Genomic DNA, 25,324 nt, shown 5'->3' on the forward strand with positions numbered 1-25,324 from the left:
AGCCTCAGCTTAGTCATTTTAGCTTCTAGGGTCAGTCCAGGCTTGATTTGATCTAAAACCCACTGGTTTTTGTTTGTGGCAGCCCAGGGTATCCGTAACACTCTCCTCCAACAACACCTTTGAAAGGAATCTACTTTCTTCCTGTCAGCTTTCTTCATTGTCCAGCTCTCACACCCATATATAGAAATAGAGAATACTATGGCATGGATTAACTTGATCTTGGTTGTCAGTGACACATCCTTACACTTAAGAATCTTGTCTAACTCTTTCACGGCTGCCCTTCCCAGCAGAATTCGAACCGCACCTTAACCGTTAAGGCTTAACGGCTCAGTTGTTCATTCTAATCCCACTGAACGCCCATGCGCAGAAAACACTTCTTGCCCCCCCCCGCAAACCGCCAGCATCCCACCTCGACGCGAAGCCCTGCCTCCCCCTCGCCCCAGCAGCAGAGCGGCTCCCGATTGGCCCGCTCTCCTCTCCCTCCGCCTCCAATCAGGATGCCGGGCGAGGTCCCCGCCTTCTTTCAACGAGCTCTCGCGGTCGGGGCCCCGGCGCGTTGTCGCTTTCGCCGCCGAACATGGCGCAGGTTGGGCTGGCGGCGCGGCGAGCGGCGTTGGCGGCGGTTGGCGGCCTGACCAGGCCGAGGGGCCCGCCCTGCTGCGCCGCGGGCTTCCGGCCTCGCAGGCACGCGGCCCATTTCACTTTCCAGCCGGACCCGGAGCCCACTCAGTATGGTGAGCGCTCCGTCCCTTCTCGGCTCGCCTCCGCCCGCTGGTATGCAAAGGAGAGAGGCTGACCCGAACTGTGGTTGTGGTTGTGGTTGTTGTTTCAACGGGGACTCGACCAGCAGGTGGAGGCTGTGGCGTGGTGGAGCTGCCCCAGGTCACCTGCTCAAGCGGTCCATGCGTGGTGAAGTGGTCTGCTATTCAATTTGGTCTGTTGTTCTTCCCAACTTTTTTTTTTAAACTTTTTAAAATTAATTTTGAATAGTAAATGGGATACAAAAGGAAAAAAGGGGAACAAACGTGGAAAAAATATAGAAATAAATAAATACATAGGTATTGTGCAGCTTTAGTAGACCTAGTACTACCACCTTATAGAGTGAAGGACAAAATAGGGAGAGGAAAAATAATATTTTGTCGAAGGCTTTCACGGTCAGAGTTCATTGGTTCTTGTAGGTTATCCGGGCTGTGTAACCGTGGTCTGGGAATTTTCTTTCCTGACGTTTCACCAGCAACTGTGGCAGGCATCTTCAGAGTAGTCAGGCATCTTCAGAGTAGTAGTACTCTGAAGATGCCTGCCACAGTTGCTGGCGAAACGTCAGGAAAGAAAATTCCAAGACTACGGTTACACAGCCCGGATAACCTACAAGAACCAAAAATAATATTATTTACATATCATTATGTTGATATCTAACATTCACAACTCCTCTTTATCATGTCTTCCATATTTTTTAACCGGCTAGTAGTTTAATTCGACTGGTTCTTTTGTCTGGTGTTTTTAATAAATTCCCAACTTATTGAGCCTGGTTGGGGAGGGGGGCCATCAAGCTGTACTTGTCATGCACTGAGAAGCTTGGCGATGGGAGCCCTGGAGACTCACATCTCTAGTGTTCAGCATCCTGGAAGATTTCTCTTGGAGCGGTGAAGATGGGCAGGGCAGTTTTGGCCACAAATTCAAGGGTTTGAAGAAGAGTTGCGACATTTGTATTGCCTGAGCTGATGACCGGTGTTTAGTATTTCTACAGGGGAAAAAATTGGTCTTGAACCTGAGATAAGCTCCATGCATGAGGCAAATAGCTTTGCTGTGTCCAGCACAGATGAATAAGGTTAGAGGCTGGGCCATGTTTTTACGGGTTATTGTTTTGCAGCAAAAAGGGGAAATTTTGAGGTAGCAAACAAAGCGATTTCCAAAAGGAAAGCATTCTACTGAGGTGAGGGAAGAAATCACCTTTTGCTGCAAAATGTCCATGCATGGTGAAGTGATCTGCTATTCAATTTGGTCTGTTGTTCTTCCCAACTTATTGAGCCTGGTTGGGGAGGGGGGGCATCAAGCGTACATCAGCGGAGTGGGAGAGGACCTGTATTTGAAAAGCTTGCCACAATTTAGTGCAACTTGCTTATCCAGAATTGAGGTGGATAACCTGGCAAAAATGGATTTTACTATTTTAGTTAGTGAGTTATAGAAACAAGTTTACTTACTTTTCTATTATTACTATTAACAATTTTCAAAACTGTTTAGACACTTCTGCGGAAGTCAGGTGATGGGTCACTTTTTAAGGTGGGTGGAGGGTCAAAAGGGTATTTTTGCTTTGTTGTATTTTATAACTTTGTATAATTATATATTGATACTCTTTTGTATTTTCTTCTTATTTTTTGTTATTTGTTTATTTTGTTTTATATTATAAAAATAATTTTTTTTAACAAAAAATATATATCCAGAATTGAGGTTACAATGGCGACCCTATGAATGAAAGTCCTCCAAAATGTCCTATCTTTGACAGCCTTGCTCAGATCTTGCAAGTGGAAGGCTGTGGCTTCCTTTATTGCGTTAATCCATCTCTTGTTGGGTCTTCCTCTTTTCCTGCTGCCCTCAACTTTTCCTAGCATGCCTGTCTTTTCCAGTGACTCTTGTTGTCTCATGACGTGACCAAAATACGATAGACGAAGAGGGATCATAGCAGTAAATATCTAAAGAATCATAACATGATCCAGTCCTCTGTTGTAAGCCTAGCTTGGGGAGGAGCTGTGGCTCAGTGGTAGAGCATCTGCACGGCATGCAGGAGGTTCCAGGTTCAATCCCCGGCATTTCCAGTGCAAGGGACTAGGCAAGGAGGTGATGTGAAAGGCCTCCACCTGAGACCCTGGACAGCCTCTCCCGGTCTGAGTAGACAATACTGACTTTGATGGACCGAGGGTCTGATTCAGTATAAGGCAGCTTCATGTGTTCGTGAGAGAAGAAATGTTTGCTGTCTGTCTTGTGAAGTGCCAAAAGAAATATGCTTCTTTTTTTGACGTGTATTCTCCTTTATGCTCTTAGCCTTCATGTCCAGGTTTCCTTCTGCGTGACTGTGAGTTGTGCAGTGAGTAAGCAGATGAAAATATGTCCTTTTAGTAGACATGTAGAAGTGGAAATTGTGGCAGATCGGTGTGTGAAAAAGCTGCACCTGGTGGAGCCCGCTGTCTGCAGTTAGCCACAGGCGCCTGCATTTTTTCCCTTCTTGCTGTTAATCCTAGTAGTTACCCCCCCACACACACACCGTACTTGTGCTACCTGTTCATGGGCTTCCAAAGAAGTTACATTGGGCTCAGTAAGATAATCTATCAAGAAAAAAAGATTTTTTGGGGCGGAGGGGGGGCGGTCAGCATGCAGTTAGAATTTCTTAAAAATAAAGTGTTTTCTGTGATGTTTTGATGCTGGGAAATGAGAGATGATACTGAAAAACAACAAAATATTTGTGAGAATGACAATGAAAAATTAATCTCCATCTCATACACACACTCACATGTGTGTATGTGACACACCTTATACATACTGAGTAATGTTATTTTTGTACTTCTCTAATGGCATCTACCTACCCTGTGCAAAAGGATCAAAGAAACCATTTATTGGAAAGTTTTCCAGAATATTTACATATGATGAATTCCTGAACGCAAGGTTGGGTCTGTGATGCATTTGAGTTTGTACATGGTCATAGTGAGAGGGATTCCTTCAATAAGGCATCAGAACTGCAATAATAATACATGCTTACAGTGGCCTGTTAAAATCTGGCAATTACTGTATTTGATTAAGTTCCAGTGCAGCTAGTGCTTCTGTAGCTAAATTTAGTAATATATGCTGCAAATTACAAAGCTGAGGATGTGTTCAAGCCTTAGTGATAGTTTGGGATGGTGGCATGTGACTATTACGTTTGCTTTTAGATTCTTGATTAATTTTTGTTGCTTGATTTGTGCTGCATCAAAGTAAACATAATAATCAATTTAAATGTAGGTGGTTTTGGGTAATGCCAATGAACTAGTTATTCAGTATCTGAGAAGCGTTTTTTAAACAGAAGAACATAAGAAAAGCCATGCTGGATCAGACCAGGACCCATCAAGTCCAGCAGCCTGTTCACACAGTGGCCAGCCAGGTGCTTCTAGGAAGCCCATAAACAAGACGACTGCAGCAGCATCCTGCCTGTGTTCCATAGCAGCTAAGATAATTGGCCTGCTCCTCTGATCCTGTAGAGAATAGGTATGCATCATGACTAGTATTCATTTTGACTAGTAGCCATGGGTAGCCCTGTCCTCCATGAACATGTCCAATCCCCACTTAAAGCCTTCCAAGTTGGCAGCAATCACCAAAGGACAGGGAGTTCCACAATTTAATTATGTGTTGTGTGAAGAAATACTTCTTTTTACCTATTCTGAATCTCTCATCCTCCAGCTTCAGCAGATGACCCCGTGTTCTAGTATTATGAGAGAGGAAAGCTGCTCCCTGTCCACTCTCTCCATACCATGCATAATTTTATAGACCTCTATCAGAAGAAGAGTTGGTTTTATTCCCCGCTTTTCTGTACCGTTAGGAGTCTCAAAGCGAATTACAATCACCTGAACTTCTTGAAGACTTTTTTCCCCCAAAGGGGTTCAAAGTTCAGAGCAAAATTTTGTGATCTCAATGTTAAAACTCTTCATAAAACAGAGGCCATTGGTTTTATGAGCAGGGCAACCAGACACTGATGCGTAGTCAGTGCTGCATAGTTCCATGTGTGAAAATATTCAGTTGTGTGCAGCACAGTGATACTGCCTGGCTGACAAGTGAATCTTTATCCTGTCTCATGGTCATGGGGTGATGTATCTGTATGGCGTAAAAGAACTGTGAATAGCCAAAGGTGTTTTTTTTTAATGTTCCATTGGGTCATGGTGAATTTTGAATATTTCAAAATAGACCATGCTATTTGTGTTGGCTGAAAGTCAGTATTGTAAATAACAATTTGTGTTTCACTAAATTATTTCTTTGTACAGGCCAGACACAAAAAATGAATCTTTTCCAGTCTGTAACAAGTGCCTTGGATAATGCCTTGTCCAAAGATCCGACTGCAGGTATAGTATCACTGCATCTAATCTCAAGGGATTTGCCCCAAGTAGATAGTCTGATCTATACGATGGTGTTCAGCAGTGGTTGCCAGTTAAGGTTCTGCAAGCCTGCTGAAAAAAAAATTACTGTAAAAAGCTAATTTTGGGGGAACCCCTGCAAGTTAATAACAATGTTTACACATTTGCGGAGGTCATGAATTAATGTGTTGGCGGTCGAGTGGTGTTTGGGTTTGGTATGGCAAAACAGAATAGTACACAAGCAGTGGCAGTAGCCAGAACGAGGAAATAGAGGTGACTGAAGCAGCTGGCTGGAGGAAGAGTCAGGAAGCTGATGGTGGCGAGGGGTTAAAATTGGAACTGGTGGCAAATGTTGGTGTTGACAAGAGGAAAATTGAATTTCCCCCTCTTACAAATTTTTACATTTCCCCCTCTTGTTAGAGAATTCATGTTTGTGGAAATCTGTTTGTTTGTTTCCTGTCCCATTGAATGGTGGGACTGTAAATCTTAAAACAGTGTGAAACTTCTATGCAAAAAAGCCTCTTTCTATATTAGAACTTGGTTTTTCAAAGCCCAGCTGATGTGTTTTTTCTTCTAGTTAATAACTGTAGGCTTCTGATAATGCTGGTTCTTAAATTTTGTTAGAAATGGCACTGATATAGCATGGTGCAGACTGGTTGATTTTTTGATTCCTACTAATTGTTAATAGTGAGGAAAGATTTATTTTCCTTTGTGTTTTACAAATGCAGTAATATTTGGTGAAGATGTATCCTTTGGTGGAGTCTTCAGGTGCACCGTTGGCTTGAGAGACAAATATGGTGAGTTAATAACTTATGGCCTTCATCCTTATGTGTGCACTGACCCAAAATGAACTTCGTTATTGTTCAGGTTACACCCTGGATTTTTTGGTTTACAATATTCTTGTTGTCTTAAGCAGGTGAAGCCTGGGCTTGCCTTCAAAGAAGCATTTCTGCCTGTCTCTATAGTTAACACTGATTCATCTTCAGCTGAATACTTTAGTGTGACTTGAATACTTTAGTGTGATCTTCCAATGACATAAGCGTTATTTAATAAATGTTATATTAACATTGAAAGCTTTTAAGTTTTATACCTGTTAGAGTTTAGGTAAACTATTAATAATATGCTCATATTAACCGCCTTTCCTATAAGATGAAGATGTTAATAAATTTAAATATTAGATTTGCACAGGATAGCTACAATAACTGATTTTGTAAGGCAATAATTGACTATATTGTCATGACAATAGATTCAACACTAGTGTTACAGACATCCATGACTGGAAGAGGAAGTCCTTATATGGGGAGCATGCAAGGAGTACCTAGGTATAGGGACGCTGCAATGGATTTGAGGCTTAAGTCATCCCAAATCTGACAGCCATATTATTCAATTGATGTTGAAAATGTATAAAAGAGGGGCAGAAAAGCAGTGAAGTTAGAGCTCCCTAGCCTGGGGGTTCTCACAGATCTCTCCAGCCCTTGTGTGAGCTGGAGGCTCAGTCCTTGCGTGGACTAGAGTTATTATGTCTCTCTAGCCCTTGTGTGGGTTAGAAGTTCATAGAACTTCCTAGTTCTTACATGAAATAGAGGTTCACACACAGATCTCTCTGATCGTTACGTAGATCAGAGGTCTCTCCAAAATAAGGAAAGACTTATAGACTCAGTCCTTGCGTGGACTGAGAGACACACAGATTTCTCTGGTCTTTGCATATACCAGAGATTCTCAGATTTCTCCAACGAATGGAGGGTCTTAGAGGTCTACCCTGTCTTTACAGGGGACTCACAGATCTCTTCAGTCCTTTTGGACTGAAGAATTTCATGAAAGACATGATTGGGTAAAATATGTCTACTAATTTATAGTCTAGATATTTTGAATTAAGATACTTTTAACTAAATCAGATCTTATTCACTAAACAAGGTACTTCTAAACATTGTTACAAATTTCTGTAACTTGTGTTTTCTAAATAAAATATTACTGTTTTAAGGTTTGAAACTCTAAAATAAAGAGTTTAAGATAGAGATTGCTTGCAACATGAAATATGTTTAAGACGTATAATGTCTGAACTTTTGTAACATTAAAGACTTTGTATCCATCTACATGTACATATACATACATATATATTTTTAATTGAAGCACTTCAATAAAAGGACTCACACTCTTGTGTAAGTAAATATAAGTTAAATCCTGCTTATTAGGTGTCTAACTGAATAAGATAACATACTTCTTCTCGGGAAGGGGTCGATTCTAAGAGCGTAGTCGCTGAAAGGCACTGACCCACTTCAGTCTTGCATTAAAGCAGGATCTGTTATCAGTTACTTTCATGAAATTGATTTGGATACATTGTACAGATTAGGAAGACAACAAACCTGGAATCGAAGGAAGCATGAAGTTACCAATCCAACAATGTCTGCTGGATTTGTAATTAAAATATATGTAATTACAAAGGCTATCTAGAGAAAAAGCATATTCAATAGACTCATGGATCTATTTAAATAGTTCGGAGTCAAAACTCTGAATTGCAGTACGATCCTAAGCATGTTTAGTCAGAATTAAGTCCCATTATTTTCATCGGATTTAGGATTTGTATTCTTCTGAGGTGTCATAATTAGCACTCGCATGACATCCCTTCTGTTCAGTAACTTCTTCCCATGTAACAATTTTGAATAGTTATCTGGGCTTCTTTAAAAAACTTCTTGTATACTTTTTTCTTAAAGCATGATTTTTTTGGTCAGCTCCGTGGCGCAGAGTGGTAAGCTGCAGTACTGCAGTCCAAGCTCTGCTCACGACCTGAGTTCGATCCCAACGGAAGTTGGTTTCAGGCAGCCAGCTCAAGGTTGACTCGGCCTTCCATCCTTCCGAGGTCGGTCAAATGAGTACCCAGCTTGCTGGGGGTAAAGGGAAGATAACTGGGGAAGGCACTGGCAAACCACCCAGCAAACAAAGTCTGCCTAGTAAACGTCGGGATGTGACGTCACCCCATGGGTCAGGAATGACCCGGTGCTTGCACAGGGAACTTTACTTTTTTAAAAGTGTCATGTGTTTATGCATGCATTGGGGCAATTAGTTGGTCAAACAATCAAGATTACATGGTATATAGAGATTTCCTGTCTTGTTGCTCATTATCGTTTCCCAGGAGCTGCTTTGGAAAAACAAGCAAAACAATTTGAGCTGCTGAAAGGAGCCCTTTTACATCTGGTGCAGCAGCAACAAGATCCGGCACCCCAGAGCATTGGGTTCCTTCTTTTTGGGCCTTGGTCTCATCTTTTCTCTTTGATTTTTCCTCATATAAGTTGTGTGCAGACCAATTTATCCCTCCCCTATAAAGTAAGTTCCATTGATTTTCATGGGACTTACTGTGAATTAAAGGCTGCATAGTATTGCATCTTTGACTCTTTAAATTATGTAGAGATGTATAAAACCGATCTAGCCTTTGTCCAAGTGAACCGTAGTCATTGTAGACAACAAAAAACAAAAACAAAACTAGATTAATTTTTTTAAATCCTATCACTTCATCCCACCATTTGTAACCTGCAAATTATTGGTAATAAATCTATTATTACCCTTGTGCCTCTCTCCTTATATAACCAAAATAAGTGGCTGCTTATACTCAAAGAAGTATTATTGTGTTACCCTTGTGCTTCTTCTTACATAACCAAAATAAATGGCTGCATATATTTAAAGAAGTATTATTGTAATGTTATAGTATGTTACTGTAATGTTATGTCACTGGGACCTCCATGGGGTGAATTTTAAAAACAAATTGGGAGAAAATCTTGTTATTTTTCCAGGTAAAGACAGAGTTTTCAATACACCCTTATGTGAACAGGGAATTGTAGGCTTTGGCATTGGAGTTGCAGTTGCTGGGGCTACAGCAATTGCGGAAATTCAGTTTGCTGATTACATTTACCCTGCCTTTGATCAGGTTAGTATTTATTACAGGTAGTTAAAATTATTATTAAAACAGAAGTTAATTGTTTTCAAGTAGGTTTCTTTTATAGTAATGATGATGTGGTTAGAAATTGGATAAGGAAGGCTGAATTGCCAGTATAATTAATCTCCAGAGGCATTTTACATGTCATAAGACTTAACGAAATAATCTGCATAAATGTATTTGTTTGTGTTCCATCATACTTATAAGTAAAATGAAGGAATTCACCTTTCTCTCACACAGTTGCAGATGCAGCTGTAGTGTGGGAAATGTTTTGTGAATTACAAGTTGTGGTGAACAGGGGAGCCGTAGATCCACTTGCCTTTTATCTTCTTGAAATGTGAGAAAAAGCTTTGAATAGGGTAATAGTTGAACATCAGTATATTCAGTTTCTGTACTACTTGGAATTCAGGTACTAAATTGAGTGATTTACAATTTTGTAAGAAGCGGGTATTTAAAAAAATACTCCATAGTCCCAATCTTTTCAGGCTCACTAGGCAGCTTGCAGTTATAAATAAGAAAAATGTACATCTTTAACCAGAATACCCCTTTCCATTGGATCTTAATTGTTAAGTAGAAATATATGGGAGAAAGTAATCCCTTGGGCACCTGGATTCCAGACTGTTTAGGGCTTTAATTGAATCCAGAAGCAAAAAAGAAAACCAATGAAAGTCTTCAGGGGCATGATTTGGCCTGTGAGGGCAGCACCACTAATCTCATTGCAGCATTTTGTACAGTTGAAGATTCTGCACTGTTTCCAAGCCCCCCCCCCCCCCGAGTGCATTGCCGTAATCCATTTTGGTAGGTTGTCTACCTTGCCGTATAGGTGGGTGGCTAAATAACAAGCATGAGCTATACCAATTAAGGAGCCCCTAGCATGGATGTTGAATCCCCCAAAGAATAACAGACTTGGAGAACTAACTGCCCCAAGGAGCTTAGGCCAGGGAAATGTGCAGCTGTGAAAATCACTCAATGCTATGTCCATAGGCTAGAACTGGAGTTCTACTTGTGGCTGCATTCTGATAGACCGCTACAGTTCACCCTGGACCACAGAGCCTCAGTTCATGCTACCCCAAGAATCCTGGAGAGCAGATCTATATCCCCAACTTGCCCAGCCAGGTCTTGGTAATATATTAAAGTTACTAGGAAAATAACTGTTTTCTAACAGTTAGAGCGGTTCCTCAGTGGAACAGGCTTCCTTGGGAGGTGGTAAGCTCTCCTTCCCTGGAGGTTTTTAAGAAGAGGCTAGATGGCCATCTGTCAGCAATGCTGATTCTATGACAGGCATAAGAGTTAGGGCACCGTGGCCATCTTCTGGGCATGAAGTATGGGTCACTGGGGGGGAGGTAGTTTGGAATTTCCTGCATTGTGCAGGGGGTTGGACTGGATGACCCTGGTGGTCCCTTCCAACTTTATGATTCTAAATGAGTCTGAGATTTTGCTAAAATGAGCTTGGTCTTCTGCAATAGAATATTAATTAACTAGAAGTATAATATTGTGTCTGTATATCATAAATGCCTTGTTTTTAAAACTGATTTTTTGCTCTCCCTTCAGATTGTTAATGAGGCAGCAAAGTATCGTTATCGCTCTGGCAATCTCTTCAACTGCGGAAGTCTCACAATAAGAGCACCTTGGGGCTGTGTGGGTCATGGTGCATTATATCACTCTCAAAGCCCAGAAGCCTTTTTTGCCCATTGCCCAGGGCTAAAGGTATAGCATTTACATAGACTGATTTTATCGTAATTAGTTTGCATTCACCATGATGCTTATTATTTTCTCCCTAGGACTTTTCTGTGTCCTAAGGAGCTCTCATATTAACTTCATGCATGGTGATTATTATGTACCCAGACTATTAATCTTTATAGTGAATGTCAGTGTACAACTTCTCTGTTCCCATGGGGCTCTTTTACATAAATGATCTCAATATGAACCTTTGGTAGCAAATTAAGTATGATTGATTGATTTTTATTATTATGGCAATAGCCAGATAAGATACAAACCTTTTCAGTAAAACCGATTACATAATAAAAATCTCTATATACAAAATACAGATAAAATTATATCAAATAAAATCACCTTGTTCACATAGGCACATATCAAATAAAAGTCACTAATACCCTTCTCCGAGCGGATTTTAATAGCTGCAGAGCAATACTTGGCTACTTGCAAAGATCGCTGAGAGTCTCCCTCCCATAAGAGGAATTTAATTTTCTCTTCCTCTGAACTGGCTTCCATTGTGCTAATGAGTGGTAGAATTAGCTTCTGACGAAATTCCCTCATAGAAGATACATCTAAATAGAGCATGACTAGTGCTTTCCATTTCACCTGATCCACAAGGACATGCCCACTCAGATCTTGCTAACTTCTTATACTTTCCCTCCAGGATTGCTGAGGGCAGGGCCGACCCTCTAGCCAGGGTTAAGGCTCTCCTTTGCTTATTTAGCTCAATAGCAGACAGATATTCAGCTGGCGCTATACGATAGCGTGTTCTAATAGGAGCCAAGTAAGCTGGGGAACTCATCAGCTCTGTTTGTCTTTCTGTATCAAAGATCTTTTGTCCAACCAGGAGCTTAGCTTGCTCTTTTTTAAGCTCTAAGAGGGATTGAGGTGCAAAACCAATACTCTCCATTTTTTTTACAGACTATGTCCACCATCTGGACTGTGTCCACCATCTTGTCCAAACTAAACAGTGGTAAAAATCCCTCTGATGCCTCATGGGCCTTTAACCAACGGGAAATTGAGGCTAGAGTAATTTTTGCCTCGATTTTTAGCATGCCTGTTTCCAGGCGAACCCAAGAATTTGAAATAAGGCTGGGGACTTGTAAAATCGTCCGAAGGAATTTGGACTGTACCTTCTCCAGAGGTGTATAACTGGATTTAGCTGAGCCTAGGATTGTGCCATATAGCATTTGGCTAATTGATTTAGCCTGGAAGAGTTTTAGAGCTGCTGGAATTCAAAAGGATCCTTTCGTCCTGAAGAATTTTAATATATTATAGGTGGATCTCTCAGCGGTTAACGCCACCTGTCTATGATGCTCTGCTCGGAGGTTATTTGCCTGGAATGTTACGCCTAGATATTTAAACGACTTGACCTGCTCTATGCTATTCCCATCTATTGACCAGTTGTTCTTTCTTCTATGGCTCCCAAAGGCAAGCACTTTAGTTTTCTTATAATTTATATGAAGAGCTTCAGATTTACAAAAATTGGCCAGTCTCCCCAATGCTCTTTTCATGCCAACCTGGGTTCGAGACAGGATCACAATGTCATCTGCATAGAGAAGCAGAGGGATACTATGCTGCGCAATTTTAGGGGGGTGCAAGTCCTCAGAGCTTAAAAAGTCTGCTATATTATTTATGAAAACAGCGACGGGGCAAGCAAATAGCCTTGTCTAACACCTTTAACTGATGGAATGGGATCTGTTAGACACCCATTCCTATTACATCTTATTTTGATAAATGTATGCCTGTGCAAGGCCTGGATGAGAAAAAGAAGCCTCCTGTCTATGGAGGATTCTCCTAATTTGGTCCAGAGGCGGGTCCTAGGGATTGAATCAAAGGCTGCTCTGAAATCCACAAAGGTGGCATATAGGGATGTTTCATTTTTAGAGCTGTATTTCTCTATAAGGTGTTGTAAAATTATGCAGTGCTCCAACGTACCTCTCCCTTCTCTGAACCCCGCCTGAGCTTATATTATTATCTTTTCCTGGTCAAGCCATGCTGTAAACTTTTCCAGCAGGTGACTGGCATAGACCTTCCCAATGATATTTAGTAAGCTTATCGGTCTATAATTACTGGGGTCCTTCCTATTCCCTTTCTTATAAAAAGGAATCACCACCGCAGTACCCCAGCCCTCCGGGATATGACCTGTGGAATCGATGTAAGTAAACATGGCTGCCAAGAGCGGGGCCCACCAGTCTTCATGTTTTTTAAGGAGCTCAGGTGGAATTCCATCCTCACCAGGGGCCTTCCCATTTTTAAGCCGTCTTAAATGTGATCTAACTTCAGCCTGTGTGACTGGGGGCCATTCTGGAGTCCCAACTGGCAATTCCATAGCGGAGGCCTTAAAGTGAGAATCATTGAACATACTATGAAAATATGAAATCCATGTATTGGGAGAAATAACAGAGTCTAATGAGGTGTAATCTGGCCTAGAGCAGTTTGAGGTCATTTGCCAGAAGAGCGCTGAGTTCTTATCTTTAGCTGCCTTAATCAATATTGACCATTGCTCTCTGACAAAGCTCTTCTTTTTTTGAGTAACCAAGAATTTATATTTCTTCTTATACAGCCTCACAGAGTTCAATGCATCTTCCTTTAAGGGCTCCGGAGCTTCCAAGAACACCCTATAAACCACCTCCAACACTTTCTTAGCTGCTAAGCACTCCTTATCGAACCACGACTTAGATAAAATTGATTTTGCCACTATTTTTGGGTTGATAAAATAAGATAGGCCTTAAATTATAAACTAAATTTTCATATAAAGGCATTGGGGAGTGCTCCAATGAGGGGTTGACAAAAGCTTCGCAGATTGATTGGAGGTTCTGCCTCTCCAAATAGTCTTTAAGCCTCTCAAAAAGCTGGATTGACCATCTTGCTCTGCACTCTGTATGATTGCCAGGAGTTAAATTTACTGGAATCCCTGGCATAAGATGTATATGTTTTGTTGGGATACGTAAATGCAAGAATAGAGGAAGATGATCTCCCTCTAAATATGGAAGAATTTTAAAATCTTTTACCTCCCCTCAGTAGGCGGGTACAGACTACAATGTAGTCGATGGTGCTAGCTTTTGAACCTGCCACAAATTAAGTATGAGAATTCACCACCTCAAAATTAAAAGTATGGTTTAGACAAGTGTTTTGCTGGGGTAAAGAGCTGTGCCATCATACGAACAAATTAATGTGATGCAGTTCTTGCTGAAGTGTTCCTCTTCAGCCTACAAGTCTTTCCTAGACAGCCCTGCCATAACAATATGATTCCAATAATAGCAGTCATACTGCATTGACCTCCCTTCCAAACTTTTAATATGTATATTTCAGTTCCCTTATACTAGGTAGTCCAGAATCTTACACAGCTCCCCAGCAAACAGATTTGCCCTGTGCTGCTAGCCTCCATTCACTGACTTGTGCCCCTATAATAACTGAGTTGGTTGGTCTGGGAGACAGAGCTGCTGGTGAGATTGTTGCTGAGTGAAGAGGGCCTGTTTGCCTGGGGTTGATTGCTGGCCCCGCCCTCTGCTTTTGGTTGTTGAGAGGTTGGGGCTGTGAACCTTTGAAGTGCAAAGGCTCCTGCGAGCCGAAGGGTGAGAGCTAAAGGGCTATTGCCCTGTGGCTCTTAGCCTGGGGGTCAGGCCTGAGGGCCTGTAAGAAGCTGAGAACTTGTACATCCTGTGTGTATTGAACTGTTTTGCTTCTGGAAGAAAGGGATTCTAGTGAGGCAGTTGTCAAGGAGTTAACAGGAAAGTGCAGGAAAAAACTGAACCACTTCTATAATGGATCGCAGCAGCATGGCTGGTGAGGGAGCTGAGTCAGTGACATGCAATGTCTATGGCATGTTCGTATTCTTACCTGAGGGTAACAGTAATTACACTTGTAGAAAGTGTAAGCTGGTAGCCCTGTTAGAGGAGATGATAGAGGGTCTTGGGGCACATTGTCCAGATTCCATCTTATAAGGGAAAGTGAAGAGTTCATGGACAGAACGCTTGAAGGTCTCTTGAGAGGGCAACAGGAGGAGGAAAGAAAGGTATCTCAGCAAATGGAGGAGCAACCAACACAGAAGGAGAATGTAAGAATGGAAGAATGTAACTCACAGGAGCAGGAAAACCAGGAGAAATCTTGAGACTTGGTTTTTGTTGCCATTTTCTGGGCATGGACTAGGGGTCACTGGGGGTATGTGGAGGGGAGGTAGTTGTGAATGTCCTGCATTGTGCAGGGGGTTGGACTAGTTGACTCCGGTGGTCCCTACCAATTCTATGATTTTGATTAAATGAGGTATTTATGTACTATGGGAGTACAGACATATTGGCTCTGCACATATTTCTAGTGTTTGTTCTCTGATTCTCACATACTGCAGTAGTGGCAATATTATTCTTGAGCTGGAATTCCACTCCTGGGCAGGCATTGGCTTGGATCCTATACCTTTGCTGTGTGTGTGCTTCTGTCAGGTGCTGCAGAGGTGTGCTCCTCTCATGCTAGGCATTTTGGGATTCCTTGAAAAACATTTGTTTTAACACAATCATAAGTACCTAGGGCCAGAGGAAGGAGCTCGACAGCACCCAGAGAGAAGCACAAGCACAGCAAAGGTATAGGATCCAAGATCCAGAAGTTGCTTTCTGCATTTTCTCCTTAAAATAACCTATTGGCTTATTTGTTTACAGGTGGTTATTCCGAGAAGTCCTATTGAAGCCAAAGGACTGTTGCTATCATGCATAGAAGATGAAAACCCTTGTATATTCTTTGAACCTAAAATATTGTACAGATCAGCAGGTAAAAAGCTTTTCTCTGTAAGTAGTATATTAATAAAAGTAGATATGTGCATAAAGAAGCATGCTTTATTAAACATTCATTTTCTCATGCTTCGACTAATATTCATAAAATGGTTTGTTTAATGTTAGCTCAAATACAAGAACCAGACACCTTAATGTCATGGTAGTCAAAAGCAGGTGTAAATAGTTGCTAGTCTGAGCTTGATCCAATGCAATTGCTTTCCTCTTGGGTGGCAGTGGATTTGTCTTCCTCCTACAGATGAAAAACATCTGGAAATTTTGAAGCCTTGGAGAAAAAGTGTACCCTTCCTACTTTTTCCACAAAGGGGGAATTATTAGGAGAAGTGAAATACATACAGCATTTTGTTTCTCATTGAATCTAACCTTATTTACTACCCCTCCCAATTTAGTATCATCGGCAAATTTAATAAACATCCCCTCTATTCCTTCATCCAAACCATTTGTAAAGATGTTGAACAACACAGGGAGCAGGACAGATCCCTGAGGCACTCCACTAGTCACTCCCTTCCAAGAGGAACCATTAACAAGCACTCTTTGGGTGTGATCTGTCAACCAGTTATAGATCCACCTAACAGCAATAGGATCTAAATCACATTTTCCCAATTTGTCAACAAGAATATTATGTGGAACCTTATCAAAAGCTTTACTGAAATCAAGTTAAACTATGTCTACAGCATTTCCCGATACAGCAAGGTAGTAAATTTCTCAAAAAAAGTGATAAGGTTATTCTGACATGCTGGATCTTTGTAATCACAGCCATCCAGCCATTCTTTCTAAATGCTCAAGAACTGATTGTTTGATGATGTGTTCTAAAACTTTTCCAGGTATAGACGTCAAGCTGACAGGTTAATAGTTACCTGGATCCTCCTTTTTCCCCTTCTCAAGATGGGGACAACATTTGCCCGCCCCCAGTCTTCTGGCACCTCACCTGTTCTCCAAGAATTCTCAAAAATAATGGACTGAGACTTAGAAATTATATCCACAAGTTCTTTCACTCCTCATGGATGCAGTTCATCTAGCCTTGAGGACTTAATTTCATTTAAAGGAACTAGGTGCTTATGTACGACCCCTAGGCTGCAATTCCCTTCCCGCATTATGTGTTCTGTTTATGCCATGTTGAGCATTGTTTCCCTCTCAAGAGAAGACTGAGGAATAGTAGGAATTAAGCAGTTCTGCCCTCTCTTCATTACCGGTTACAATTCCACTTTCCTGTCCCTACAAAGGGCCTACTATGCCCTTGTTCTTTTTCTTACTCTGATAATAACAAAAAGAACCCTTTCTGTTGTGTTTAGCATCTCTCGCTAGCCTAAGTTCATACTGAGCTTTAGCTTTTCTAGCACTCCATACAAGCACTGGTTATTTGTTTATATTCATCCTTGATAATAAGGTCCTTCTTCCACTTCCTAAATGAGTCTTTTTTATTTCTCAAATATTTAGAAAGCTGTTTATGGAGCCACCCTGGCTTTTTTAGGCTCCTCCCATTTTTCCTTCTCATAGGAATCGTTTGTGATTGTGCCTTCAATATTTTGCTTTTAAGAAACTTCCACTCCTCTTGAACTCCCTTTTCCTTCAGTATTTCTAACCATGCGATACTACCCAGCATAACTTTAAATTTGTTAAAATTTGCTTTCCTAAAGTCCAACCTATATGTCTGACTACATACAGCTTTTTCTTTGCTGAAGATTGTAAATTCGAAAACTACATTTTTGCTACTACCCAGGGTTCCCACTACTTTCCCCTCATCAACCAGTTCTTCCCTGTTGGTGAGAATCAAGTCCAAGGTAGCAGATCCCCTTGTTTCCCTGTCCACGTTCTGGACTATGAAGTTGTCAGCGAGACAAGTCTGGAATTTATCTGACCTTTCACTTTTAGTGGAGTTGGATTTCCAACAGATATTCGGGTAATTGAAATCTCTCATGACTACTGTGTCCTGTCTCTTTGAGAACTTTGTAATCTTGATTGGTTAGCTTTCCCCCAGTGAATAAAACTTACTCTGTGGACTTGTAGTAAGGTGCTGGTTTTAACCTTTAAAGCCTTATATGGGGCTGGGACCTTAGTATCTGCGGGACTGTCTCTCCCAATATTCCCCCCAGAGAGCATTCCGCTTATCGAACACCAACTTATTGGTTGTCCCCAGCCCAAGAAGTGCCCGACTGTCCTTAACCAGGACACTTTTTCAGCCCTGGCCCCGGCCTGGTGGAACTCCCTCTCTAATGATACCAGGTCCCTGTGGGATCTAACACAGTTCTGCAAAGCATATACGACCGAAATGTTCCACCAGGCCTATGGTTGAGGACAGCAACCGTTTCCATCATGACTGGTCTCCCTTCCCCCCTTTCCTTTTCTCTTCATTGGATTTTTAGGGGGTTCAGATTACTTCCCTCTGGCTGCCTGTTGGTTCTGTGGGCAGACGCTGAGCGCCTACTGTTTTAGATTTTGAATTAGTATTTTAACAGGATGTAATTTTCTTGATTTTTATTGTATGTATCATTGTTTTAATTAATGTAACCTGCTCTGAGTTCGGCCTTGGCCAGTGACGGAGGGCAGACTAGAAGCCCAAATATAAATAAATAAAAATAATCTAGGAAAACAAGGAAGGAATATATCACTGTGGTTTATAGGGTAGGGTTCATTTTAGAATATTTACATTTTAAATAGTTATACTGCGGCTTTAAAAAATATCAAACAGCTTAACAAAAACATCCACATAAAAATGCAGGTTTAAAATTTTAAAGTAGTGTTCTGTCAAGAGCACATAATGGTAGTTCAAAGGAAAAGATGAGTCACTGATATAATCAGGGTTAAATGGCTTATGGAGAGTCTCTCCTTATGTCTTATGACCTTTTCATTTAATTTACCGTATATGTCATCAGTGGTGCAGAAATAAATTATTTGCATCAGTGGTTGTTATAGTGGCAGGGCTGGTAAAATGCAGCTACTTTTTCATCAGCATTGGAAGTGCTCAAGTTATATACATTTCCTAGTGATGTTAATATATAACGAAGTTCTTTACAAAATCTTGAATTAGCACTTCTGAATGTTTAGAATCCACAGATGATTGTGGTTTATGCAAATATTGGATTTTAATTTGAGAAGTCTGACTTCAAATCTCTGTGCAGGTATTAAATTTATTACTAGGTCTTTGGCAAGTCACGCTGGGTGCAATTCAGACATTTCCAATTAAGGCTCCTGTATAGTTCTCTTTTAAGGGGGGAGAGGTATAACTGAAGGAACCCTCCTAACCCCAGCCTCTGAACAGCTTATGAGGCTGTTATTCTGACATCTGGCTTATTTCTCACTAGGATCCAACCCCTGCTTGCTTCTCTCACCAACCCTGTAGCTCTTTGCTATTAATGTTATATTATAGGGGCTCTTCGCCTGCATGCTCCATGGGCCAACTTGGAAAGCAGCATTTAGCATTTTTTCCTACAATAAGAAGTTAAAAATGTACAGATTTGAATTTTAATGTTTATTAAGAAATTTAAATAAATATTATGCATTTTTGATATACAACAATTTTACCATTCAGTTTATCTAACAATATGTTTCAACAATTTTACAGCTACGTGTCTATGGTAAATAATTATAATTATAATTTTTTTTTGCCGTCAAGTCACAGCTGAGTTATGGCAATCCCATGGGGTTTTCAAGGCAAGAGATGTTCAGAGGTTATTGCCTGCCTTCACGTCACAACCTTGATATTTCTTGATGATCTCCCAAATACTAGCCAGGGCTGACCCCGCTTAGCTTCCGAGATCTGATGAGATTGGGCTATCCTGGGCTATCCTAATCAGGTTATAATTATAATAACTAAGTACAAACACCGCATAATAGATAATAGTGGAAATGGGAGAACAAGCTCATTATTTATAGTAGTAAGGCTTCCTTATATACTTCATTGATTGTCTTATGATTAGGAGCGAAATTAAATGGTTTTGTTCTGTCTCCTGCTCATCCTACTTAAAGCTGCTTGTATGCAAAGCAGGGGAATTCTCTCTCAGAGGAGACCAGGGCCCTGCAGGACCTTAAAGAGTTCCATAGAGCCTGCAAAACAGAGGTACTCCTCTAGGCCTATAGTTGAGGATGGCTATGGTTTCCATCTGTGCTGGCCTAGAGGAGATATTCCTCTAGGTCTATAGTTGAGGATGGCTATGGTTTCCATCTGTGCTGGCCTCCCTATCCCCTCCCCCCTTTTTTTCTTAATGTTGATTACCAACTTTTTACAGGGAGGCATGGCCTGACTGCTTTGTTATGCCATGTTATGCGGCGGTGGCTACACTCTAGTGATGAGCACCATCTCTGGAATTTTGAAATTTTGTTCAATTATTGCTGTTTTTAAAATTGTTGAACATATATTTATTGGATTTTGTGGTTTCATTGTATTTATATGTTGACACGTTGGTAGCTGCCTTGAGCCTGGCTGTGGCTGGGGACGAAGGCGGGATAAAAACCTAATAAATAAAATAAAATGTAGAAACCACAGACTGACCAGTGTTCCAACAAAATTCTCCACAGGGCAAGTGGAATCCCCACAATATTGTGTGATTTGGCTCAAGAGTGGGGAGGGACAGTGTCCGGTGGGGGGGGGGATTGTCAGAATTTGGCAATGGCCTTATGTGAATAGAAGTGCTTTCCATTTGTATAAGGAGATCTGTAGGTCCAAGCCTGGCTCTTTAAGTGCTGTTTTGAGTCACAGCTGTTGCTTTGGAAGTAAAATGTTGCCACTATAGTTCATGAACTGTACAAGTCTCCTGGATGGCTTCTTTAGAGTAAGCAATACAAGTTGCAATATGACCAACCAGTAATTAATAAGGGGGCTGGTAGAGTGCTGAGGCCTGAGACAAGAGGTGTAGAGGTATGTCATCCAAGGACATGTATGTTAAATTGCAGGCATAGCTTGGCTCCATGATTTTGAGTATCTGTTTTTATTCAGATATTCCTGGGACTCAGTATTTTAGACGGAGAGTACATAAACCTCTATTCAAATTCATTTAGTGGAACAAGTCCCCGTGGAGCCGTACTACCTTCCACTTTCTCAAGCAGAAGTGCTGCAGAATGGAAGTGACGTTACTCTGGTGGCTTGGGGCACTCAGGTTAGTATGACTTTCTTCAGATATTCATGAAATTGTATTGCATGCTGTACAGCTGCAAAAAAGTGAAATCAAACGTAGGCCTGAAAATAATTTTATGGCATGATTGAAATGTCTTATGTCCCAGTTGCCCTCACCAGTGCAGATATATGGAATATGGATTTTGAATGTGATTTAAAGAATGGCTGATAGTGCTTGAGTCTAATTATGGCTGAAAGTGTGTTTGTTTCTTTTGATTGGTGCTCCATATGTGAAAGATGTATTACACTGGGGAGAATAATGTTGGTCAGAGAGGCTAATTCCATAATTTTTTTGAAAGTTTTCTAGGAAATTCTAGGGAATTTAAACCAGTGTTGTAGGCTTTAAACATCATAATATATTGTGTATGATCCAAAGTTGTATGAGTAGAAGGAGCTTATGCAAATGCATCTTCTCACGACTGTTGGGACTCATAAACAAAATAGACATAAATAAGATGCTTCCAGTATCAGGTGTAGGAACAAGGAGGGGAATACTAGGTAAAATCTCCCTCCTGTCTCACTGTCCTGCCGGCACTGTGGTAATGTGGTTGGAGTAGGACAAGGAACCCTGGATTCAGATTCCCACTCAGCGATGCAATTCGTCTCGTCAGTCATCCCATAAGCTTCAGCTTAACTGTGGTTGTGAGGATAAAAAGGAGAACAGGCAAAAAACGTACATGCTACTATGGGTTCTTTAGAGGAAGAGCATGATAAAAAAAATGAGTTAATTTTCCATTCCTCTGACATAATGTTGCATGCTTTGACCAAATATTTAGGTTCATGTTATGAAAGAGGTAGCAGTTATGGCTCAAGAAAAACTTGGTGTCTCCTGTGAAGTAATTGATCTGAAAACTATTCTACCTTGGGATGCAGATACAATATGCAAGGTAGGTATTATTTATTATGCTATTATACAGGAGAAATTAACAAAGATTGATTTCCCAAGCTTCTCTCTACTTCAACTTTTCTAGAACCAAGCCCCTAGAGCAGTGATGGCGAACCTTTTAGAGACTGAGTGCCCAAACTGCAACCCAAAACCCACTTATATATCGCAAAGTGCCAACATGGCAATTTAACCTGAAGAATCCCCCTGAAGGAACCATGCAAAATAACAGCGGCGGGTTAGCTATGCACATGCTAATGGCTATGCAAACAGGAACAAAGGAGCAGGCGAGTGGGAGGGGTGGAATTTCTCCTTTTGCTTCGAGACCGTGAATAGGCAGTTTTAAATTTGCATTTTAAAAAAGAGCTTTTAGCGAACATCAAAACTGACCATGCATAAATGGCCAGGGTATCTGTTGTGGGGAGGGGAAGGTGATTGAAAGCCGTTTTGATTCTTCCTTAAGTGGTAGAGAAAGTCAGCATATAAAAACCAACTCTTCTTGAAAGTGAAACTTTATATTTGTAACTGAACCATCAGGAAAAGAGGTAAATGATTGGGGGAGAGACACCTGGCAACCCTAAGGCAAATATATGAAACAAAACCTGCTCTATATTCAGAGGGTTCCGTCTGAAAAAAAACTCTGCAGGGGGGCTTATTTTTGAGTTCTGAGGATCTGGATGGGGAAAATGTGCATCTGAATGGCAAATCCAATGCAAAACCTCCCATTCATAAATGGCCAATAACCCCCCATGCAGAGTTTTGAATCAAACATTGCTTCTCCCCCCCCCCCGGGCCCCTACCTCCGACCTCCTCGCCACCTGCCTTGGCGCTGCCGGCCCTCGAGCGCGCATTCAAAACCCGGCCGCGCTGTGAGGGGAGGGGGAGGGCGGCGCTTTACCTCACACACCACCTCTCTTGTGGGGGGGGGGAATAAACCCGAAATGGGGCGGTGAGGAGAGGCTTTGTGGTCGACTTTTGGTGAGGGTGGAGCCTCCTCTGCCGGCATGAGCGGGTAAGTGGCTCAGGATGGGACCGAAAGTCCAGACGGGCGAGGCAGTGACGAATGGAAGAGGTGGAGAGAGAGCAAGCCCGCTTCCCGAGGGACGGGGCGAGGAACCGGCAAGCCGACAGCCGGGAGAAGACGGAGCGCAGAGATGTGGTGGCACGCCGCCGCACCCCAGCTGTAGCCCCGCCGCCCGGTCGCGCCTGTGCCAGTCAGAGGACTTGGCTGGGGATGTGGGGAGGAGGGCAGGATGTTTCAGCCCTCCCTCTAGTCTCGCCCCCTAGACCTTATTAGGGCTGAAACATCCTGCCCTCCTCCCCATGCCCCCAGCCAAGTCCTCTGACTGGCGCAGGTGCGACCGGGCGGCGGGGCTACAGCTGGGGTGCGGCGGAGCGCCGCCGCGTCTCTGCTCTCCGTCTTCTCCTGGCTGTCGGCTTGCCGGTTCCTCGCCCCGTCCCTCGGGAGGTGGGCTTGCTCTCTCTCCACCTCTTCCATTCATCGCTGCCTCGCCCGTCTGGACTTTCGGTCCCGTCCCGAGCCACTTACCCGCGTGCCGGCAGAGAGGGCTACAGTTGCAGAGTCGGGCACGCGTGCCATAGGTTCGCCAACACGGCCCTAGAGAGTTAAATTGCAACTAAATAGTGCTGTAGGTTGCAACTCAGATTATATTTTATTAACTTGTTTAATTTGTAGGTTTCAATAAGTGTTTAAACAGTTTTTTATTAAATGTGTTTGTCTTGTCTTAGGGGATTCTTAATTTTAGGTATGCTGAGCATATTATAGATAGAATACTGTTGATTAAGAAATGCACAAACCAGCTATTGCTGAAAATGTTTTTCTATAATAATCTTCTGTGTATTTAGCTTTCTGTGGGAGATGCACCCAGAATTCATACTAGTTTAGCTTTAGAGTATAAGTTGCAACAGCTTGTAATGATTGCCTTCACACAAGGTGAACTTTACAATACATGAATTGTTACTTGGCACCAGTGGTGTACTGAGCCCTCTTTTACTTTTCTCTCCCCCCCCCCCCATGATTTTTGCAATTGGGTCAAGCTTTTCCCAGAGAGGCTGCCAGGGGAGGGGAAGATGGAAATCTGACACTAACCAGCAGCAGACTGGCTCTCAGAACAGGATATGGGGGACTTGGGTTTTGATCTCCATTCTGCCATGGAAACTTGCTGGGTGACTTTGGGCCAGTCATACACTCAGCCAGATATACCTCACAGGGTGGTTGTAAGGAAAAAGGGAGGAGAAGAGAATGAGGTAAGCTGCTTTGGTTCCTCATTGAGAGGAAAGCTAGGGTGTAACTGAAAAATAATATATAAAGCTGAAGAGTGAGTGGGACAGCTAAAGATTGGTTGGTGAGTGGACAGAGAGAAGGAAACCGGGAAAGAGGAGACGATATGGGCTCCCAGGAGGAGGGAAGGAAGAAATAGTGTGGGGAAGGGGATATAGGGGGAAATAAAGTGACCTCAGCAGGTCCTGGTTCCCCACTTCTGCAATATATTCTTTTAATGCTGTCTGCATGGAGCTACTGCTAAAGTTCATTTGGAAACTTCACCTAGTTTGGAATATAACAACAAGATAACACTGGTACTTAAAGTTCAGTGCTGGCTGGCTGGCTGTTTCCAGTCCCAACTCAACATGCTCATATATAAAAGTCTTGTACGACTTGGAACTAGGTTACTTAGTCACAGTAATTCTGCCTGGTACTACATTTATCATCACAGGTCTCCTATTGTCCCCTTGCCTTCAAAGGTAAGATGGTTGGCTGGCTGTGAGCCGCAGAGATTCCTGCGCATTAGAATGTCCTCCTCCTTTCCCTGCACTCAGCGTCTTCTCTTGAAAGCATTCAGTGCCCTTCCCCCGAGTTTTATCTGTAGCCTGATTGTCCTTTATTACTGTTGTAGATGGAGTTGACTAATCTGGGTCTATCTGCTTTTCAGTTTTTTGATTGATTTTATTGGTGCTGGGTGTTCTTGATTTTACATTGTACACCATCTCAAGCCCTGTATAGAGGAGAGGCAGTATATAAATATTTTGATTAAAGGAAAATTTCCTACTAGAATCCATTAATTTCTAGAATTACAGTTTACATAGGGAGATGATTAAGGCCACAATCCAATTAAAGGTTAGGTTAGGATTAAGTACACTGATTTCAACATCAAACACAAGAAACAGTGAACAGGATTCACGTTTGATTAATCTGTTTTTTAAACGATGTGATTAGTATAGTATTTTTTAAATAGTCCCCCCCCCCATTTCACACATCAGTACACATTGAACACCACTAGAGGCCCTCTGTTAGCTGAAGGAAAACTGAGTTTTGATTCTGCTTCACTGGCTATTGTACAATGAATGCAATCTGAATTCATTCCAAAATGAGTGTCTAATCTTTATTTTTGCATGTAGATTAGTGTTAATATTTGCTTTTTTTGGTGGAAATTGATGGTGTTTCATTGATTCTGACCCACACTCCTGCAGCATTTCTAGTGCTTCTGGATTTGTTACAAGTTAACTAGGATGTCTGGGGGAAGCCACCTTCAGCCCCTCTCACAGCTTGATGCTAAGAAAGAAAGTACAGTTCAGTGAGACAACTGTGCATCACTTTTTATATACCTGCTACTAAATTCTATAGTTATGGAAGCTGTTTTTACAAAAGGGAAATAAAGACTTCATCATGCACTTACTTATAAAGAGGGCTGTTAATTGGATTCCATGGAGTTGGAAATTTTGTCATCCTCATTGTTTTGAATTGCAAATTATGCAGCCATGTACAGCTCGTTAACATTTTATATACTGTGGGAG

General features: G+C 41.8%; 1 protein-coding gene across 1 annotated transcript in view; it reads left to right on the plus strand.

Annotated features, from left to right (window-relative positions):
* Positions 1-637: 637 nt before the first annotated feature.
* The window catches only part of BCKDHB (branched chain keto acid dehydrogenase E1 subunit beta), a 61,433-nt gene continuing 36,746 nt past the window's right edge, over positions 638-25,324 (plus strand). The window contains exons 1-8 of the mRNA XM_056856281.1: positions 638-734; positions 5,004-5,081; positions 5,822-5,890; positions 8,879-9,012; positions 10,573-10,728; positions 15,390-15,498; positions 20,514-20,611; positions 21,405-21,515. Coding sequence (XP_056712259.1) covers positions 5,018-5,081; positions 5,822-5,890; positions 8,879-9,012; positions 10,573-10,728; positions 15,390-15,498; positions 20,514-20,611; positions 21,405-21,515 — 741 coding nt within the window. The 5' untranslated portion in view covers positions 638-734; positions 5,004-5,017. The remainder of the gene's footprint in view (positions 735-5,003; positions 5,082-5,821; positions 5,891-8,878; positions 9,013-10,572; positions 10,729-15,389; positions 15,499-20,513; positions 20,612-21,404; positions 21,516-25,324) is intronic.

The sequence above is a fragment of the Euleptes europaea genome, chromosome 10 (genome assembly GCF_029931775.1).
Source record: "Euleptes europaea isolate rEulEur1 chromosome 10, rEulEur1.hap1, whole genome shotgun sequence".
NCBI lineage: Eukaryota > Metazoa > Chordata > Lepidosauria > Squamata > Sphaerodactylidae > Euleptes > Euleptes europaea.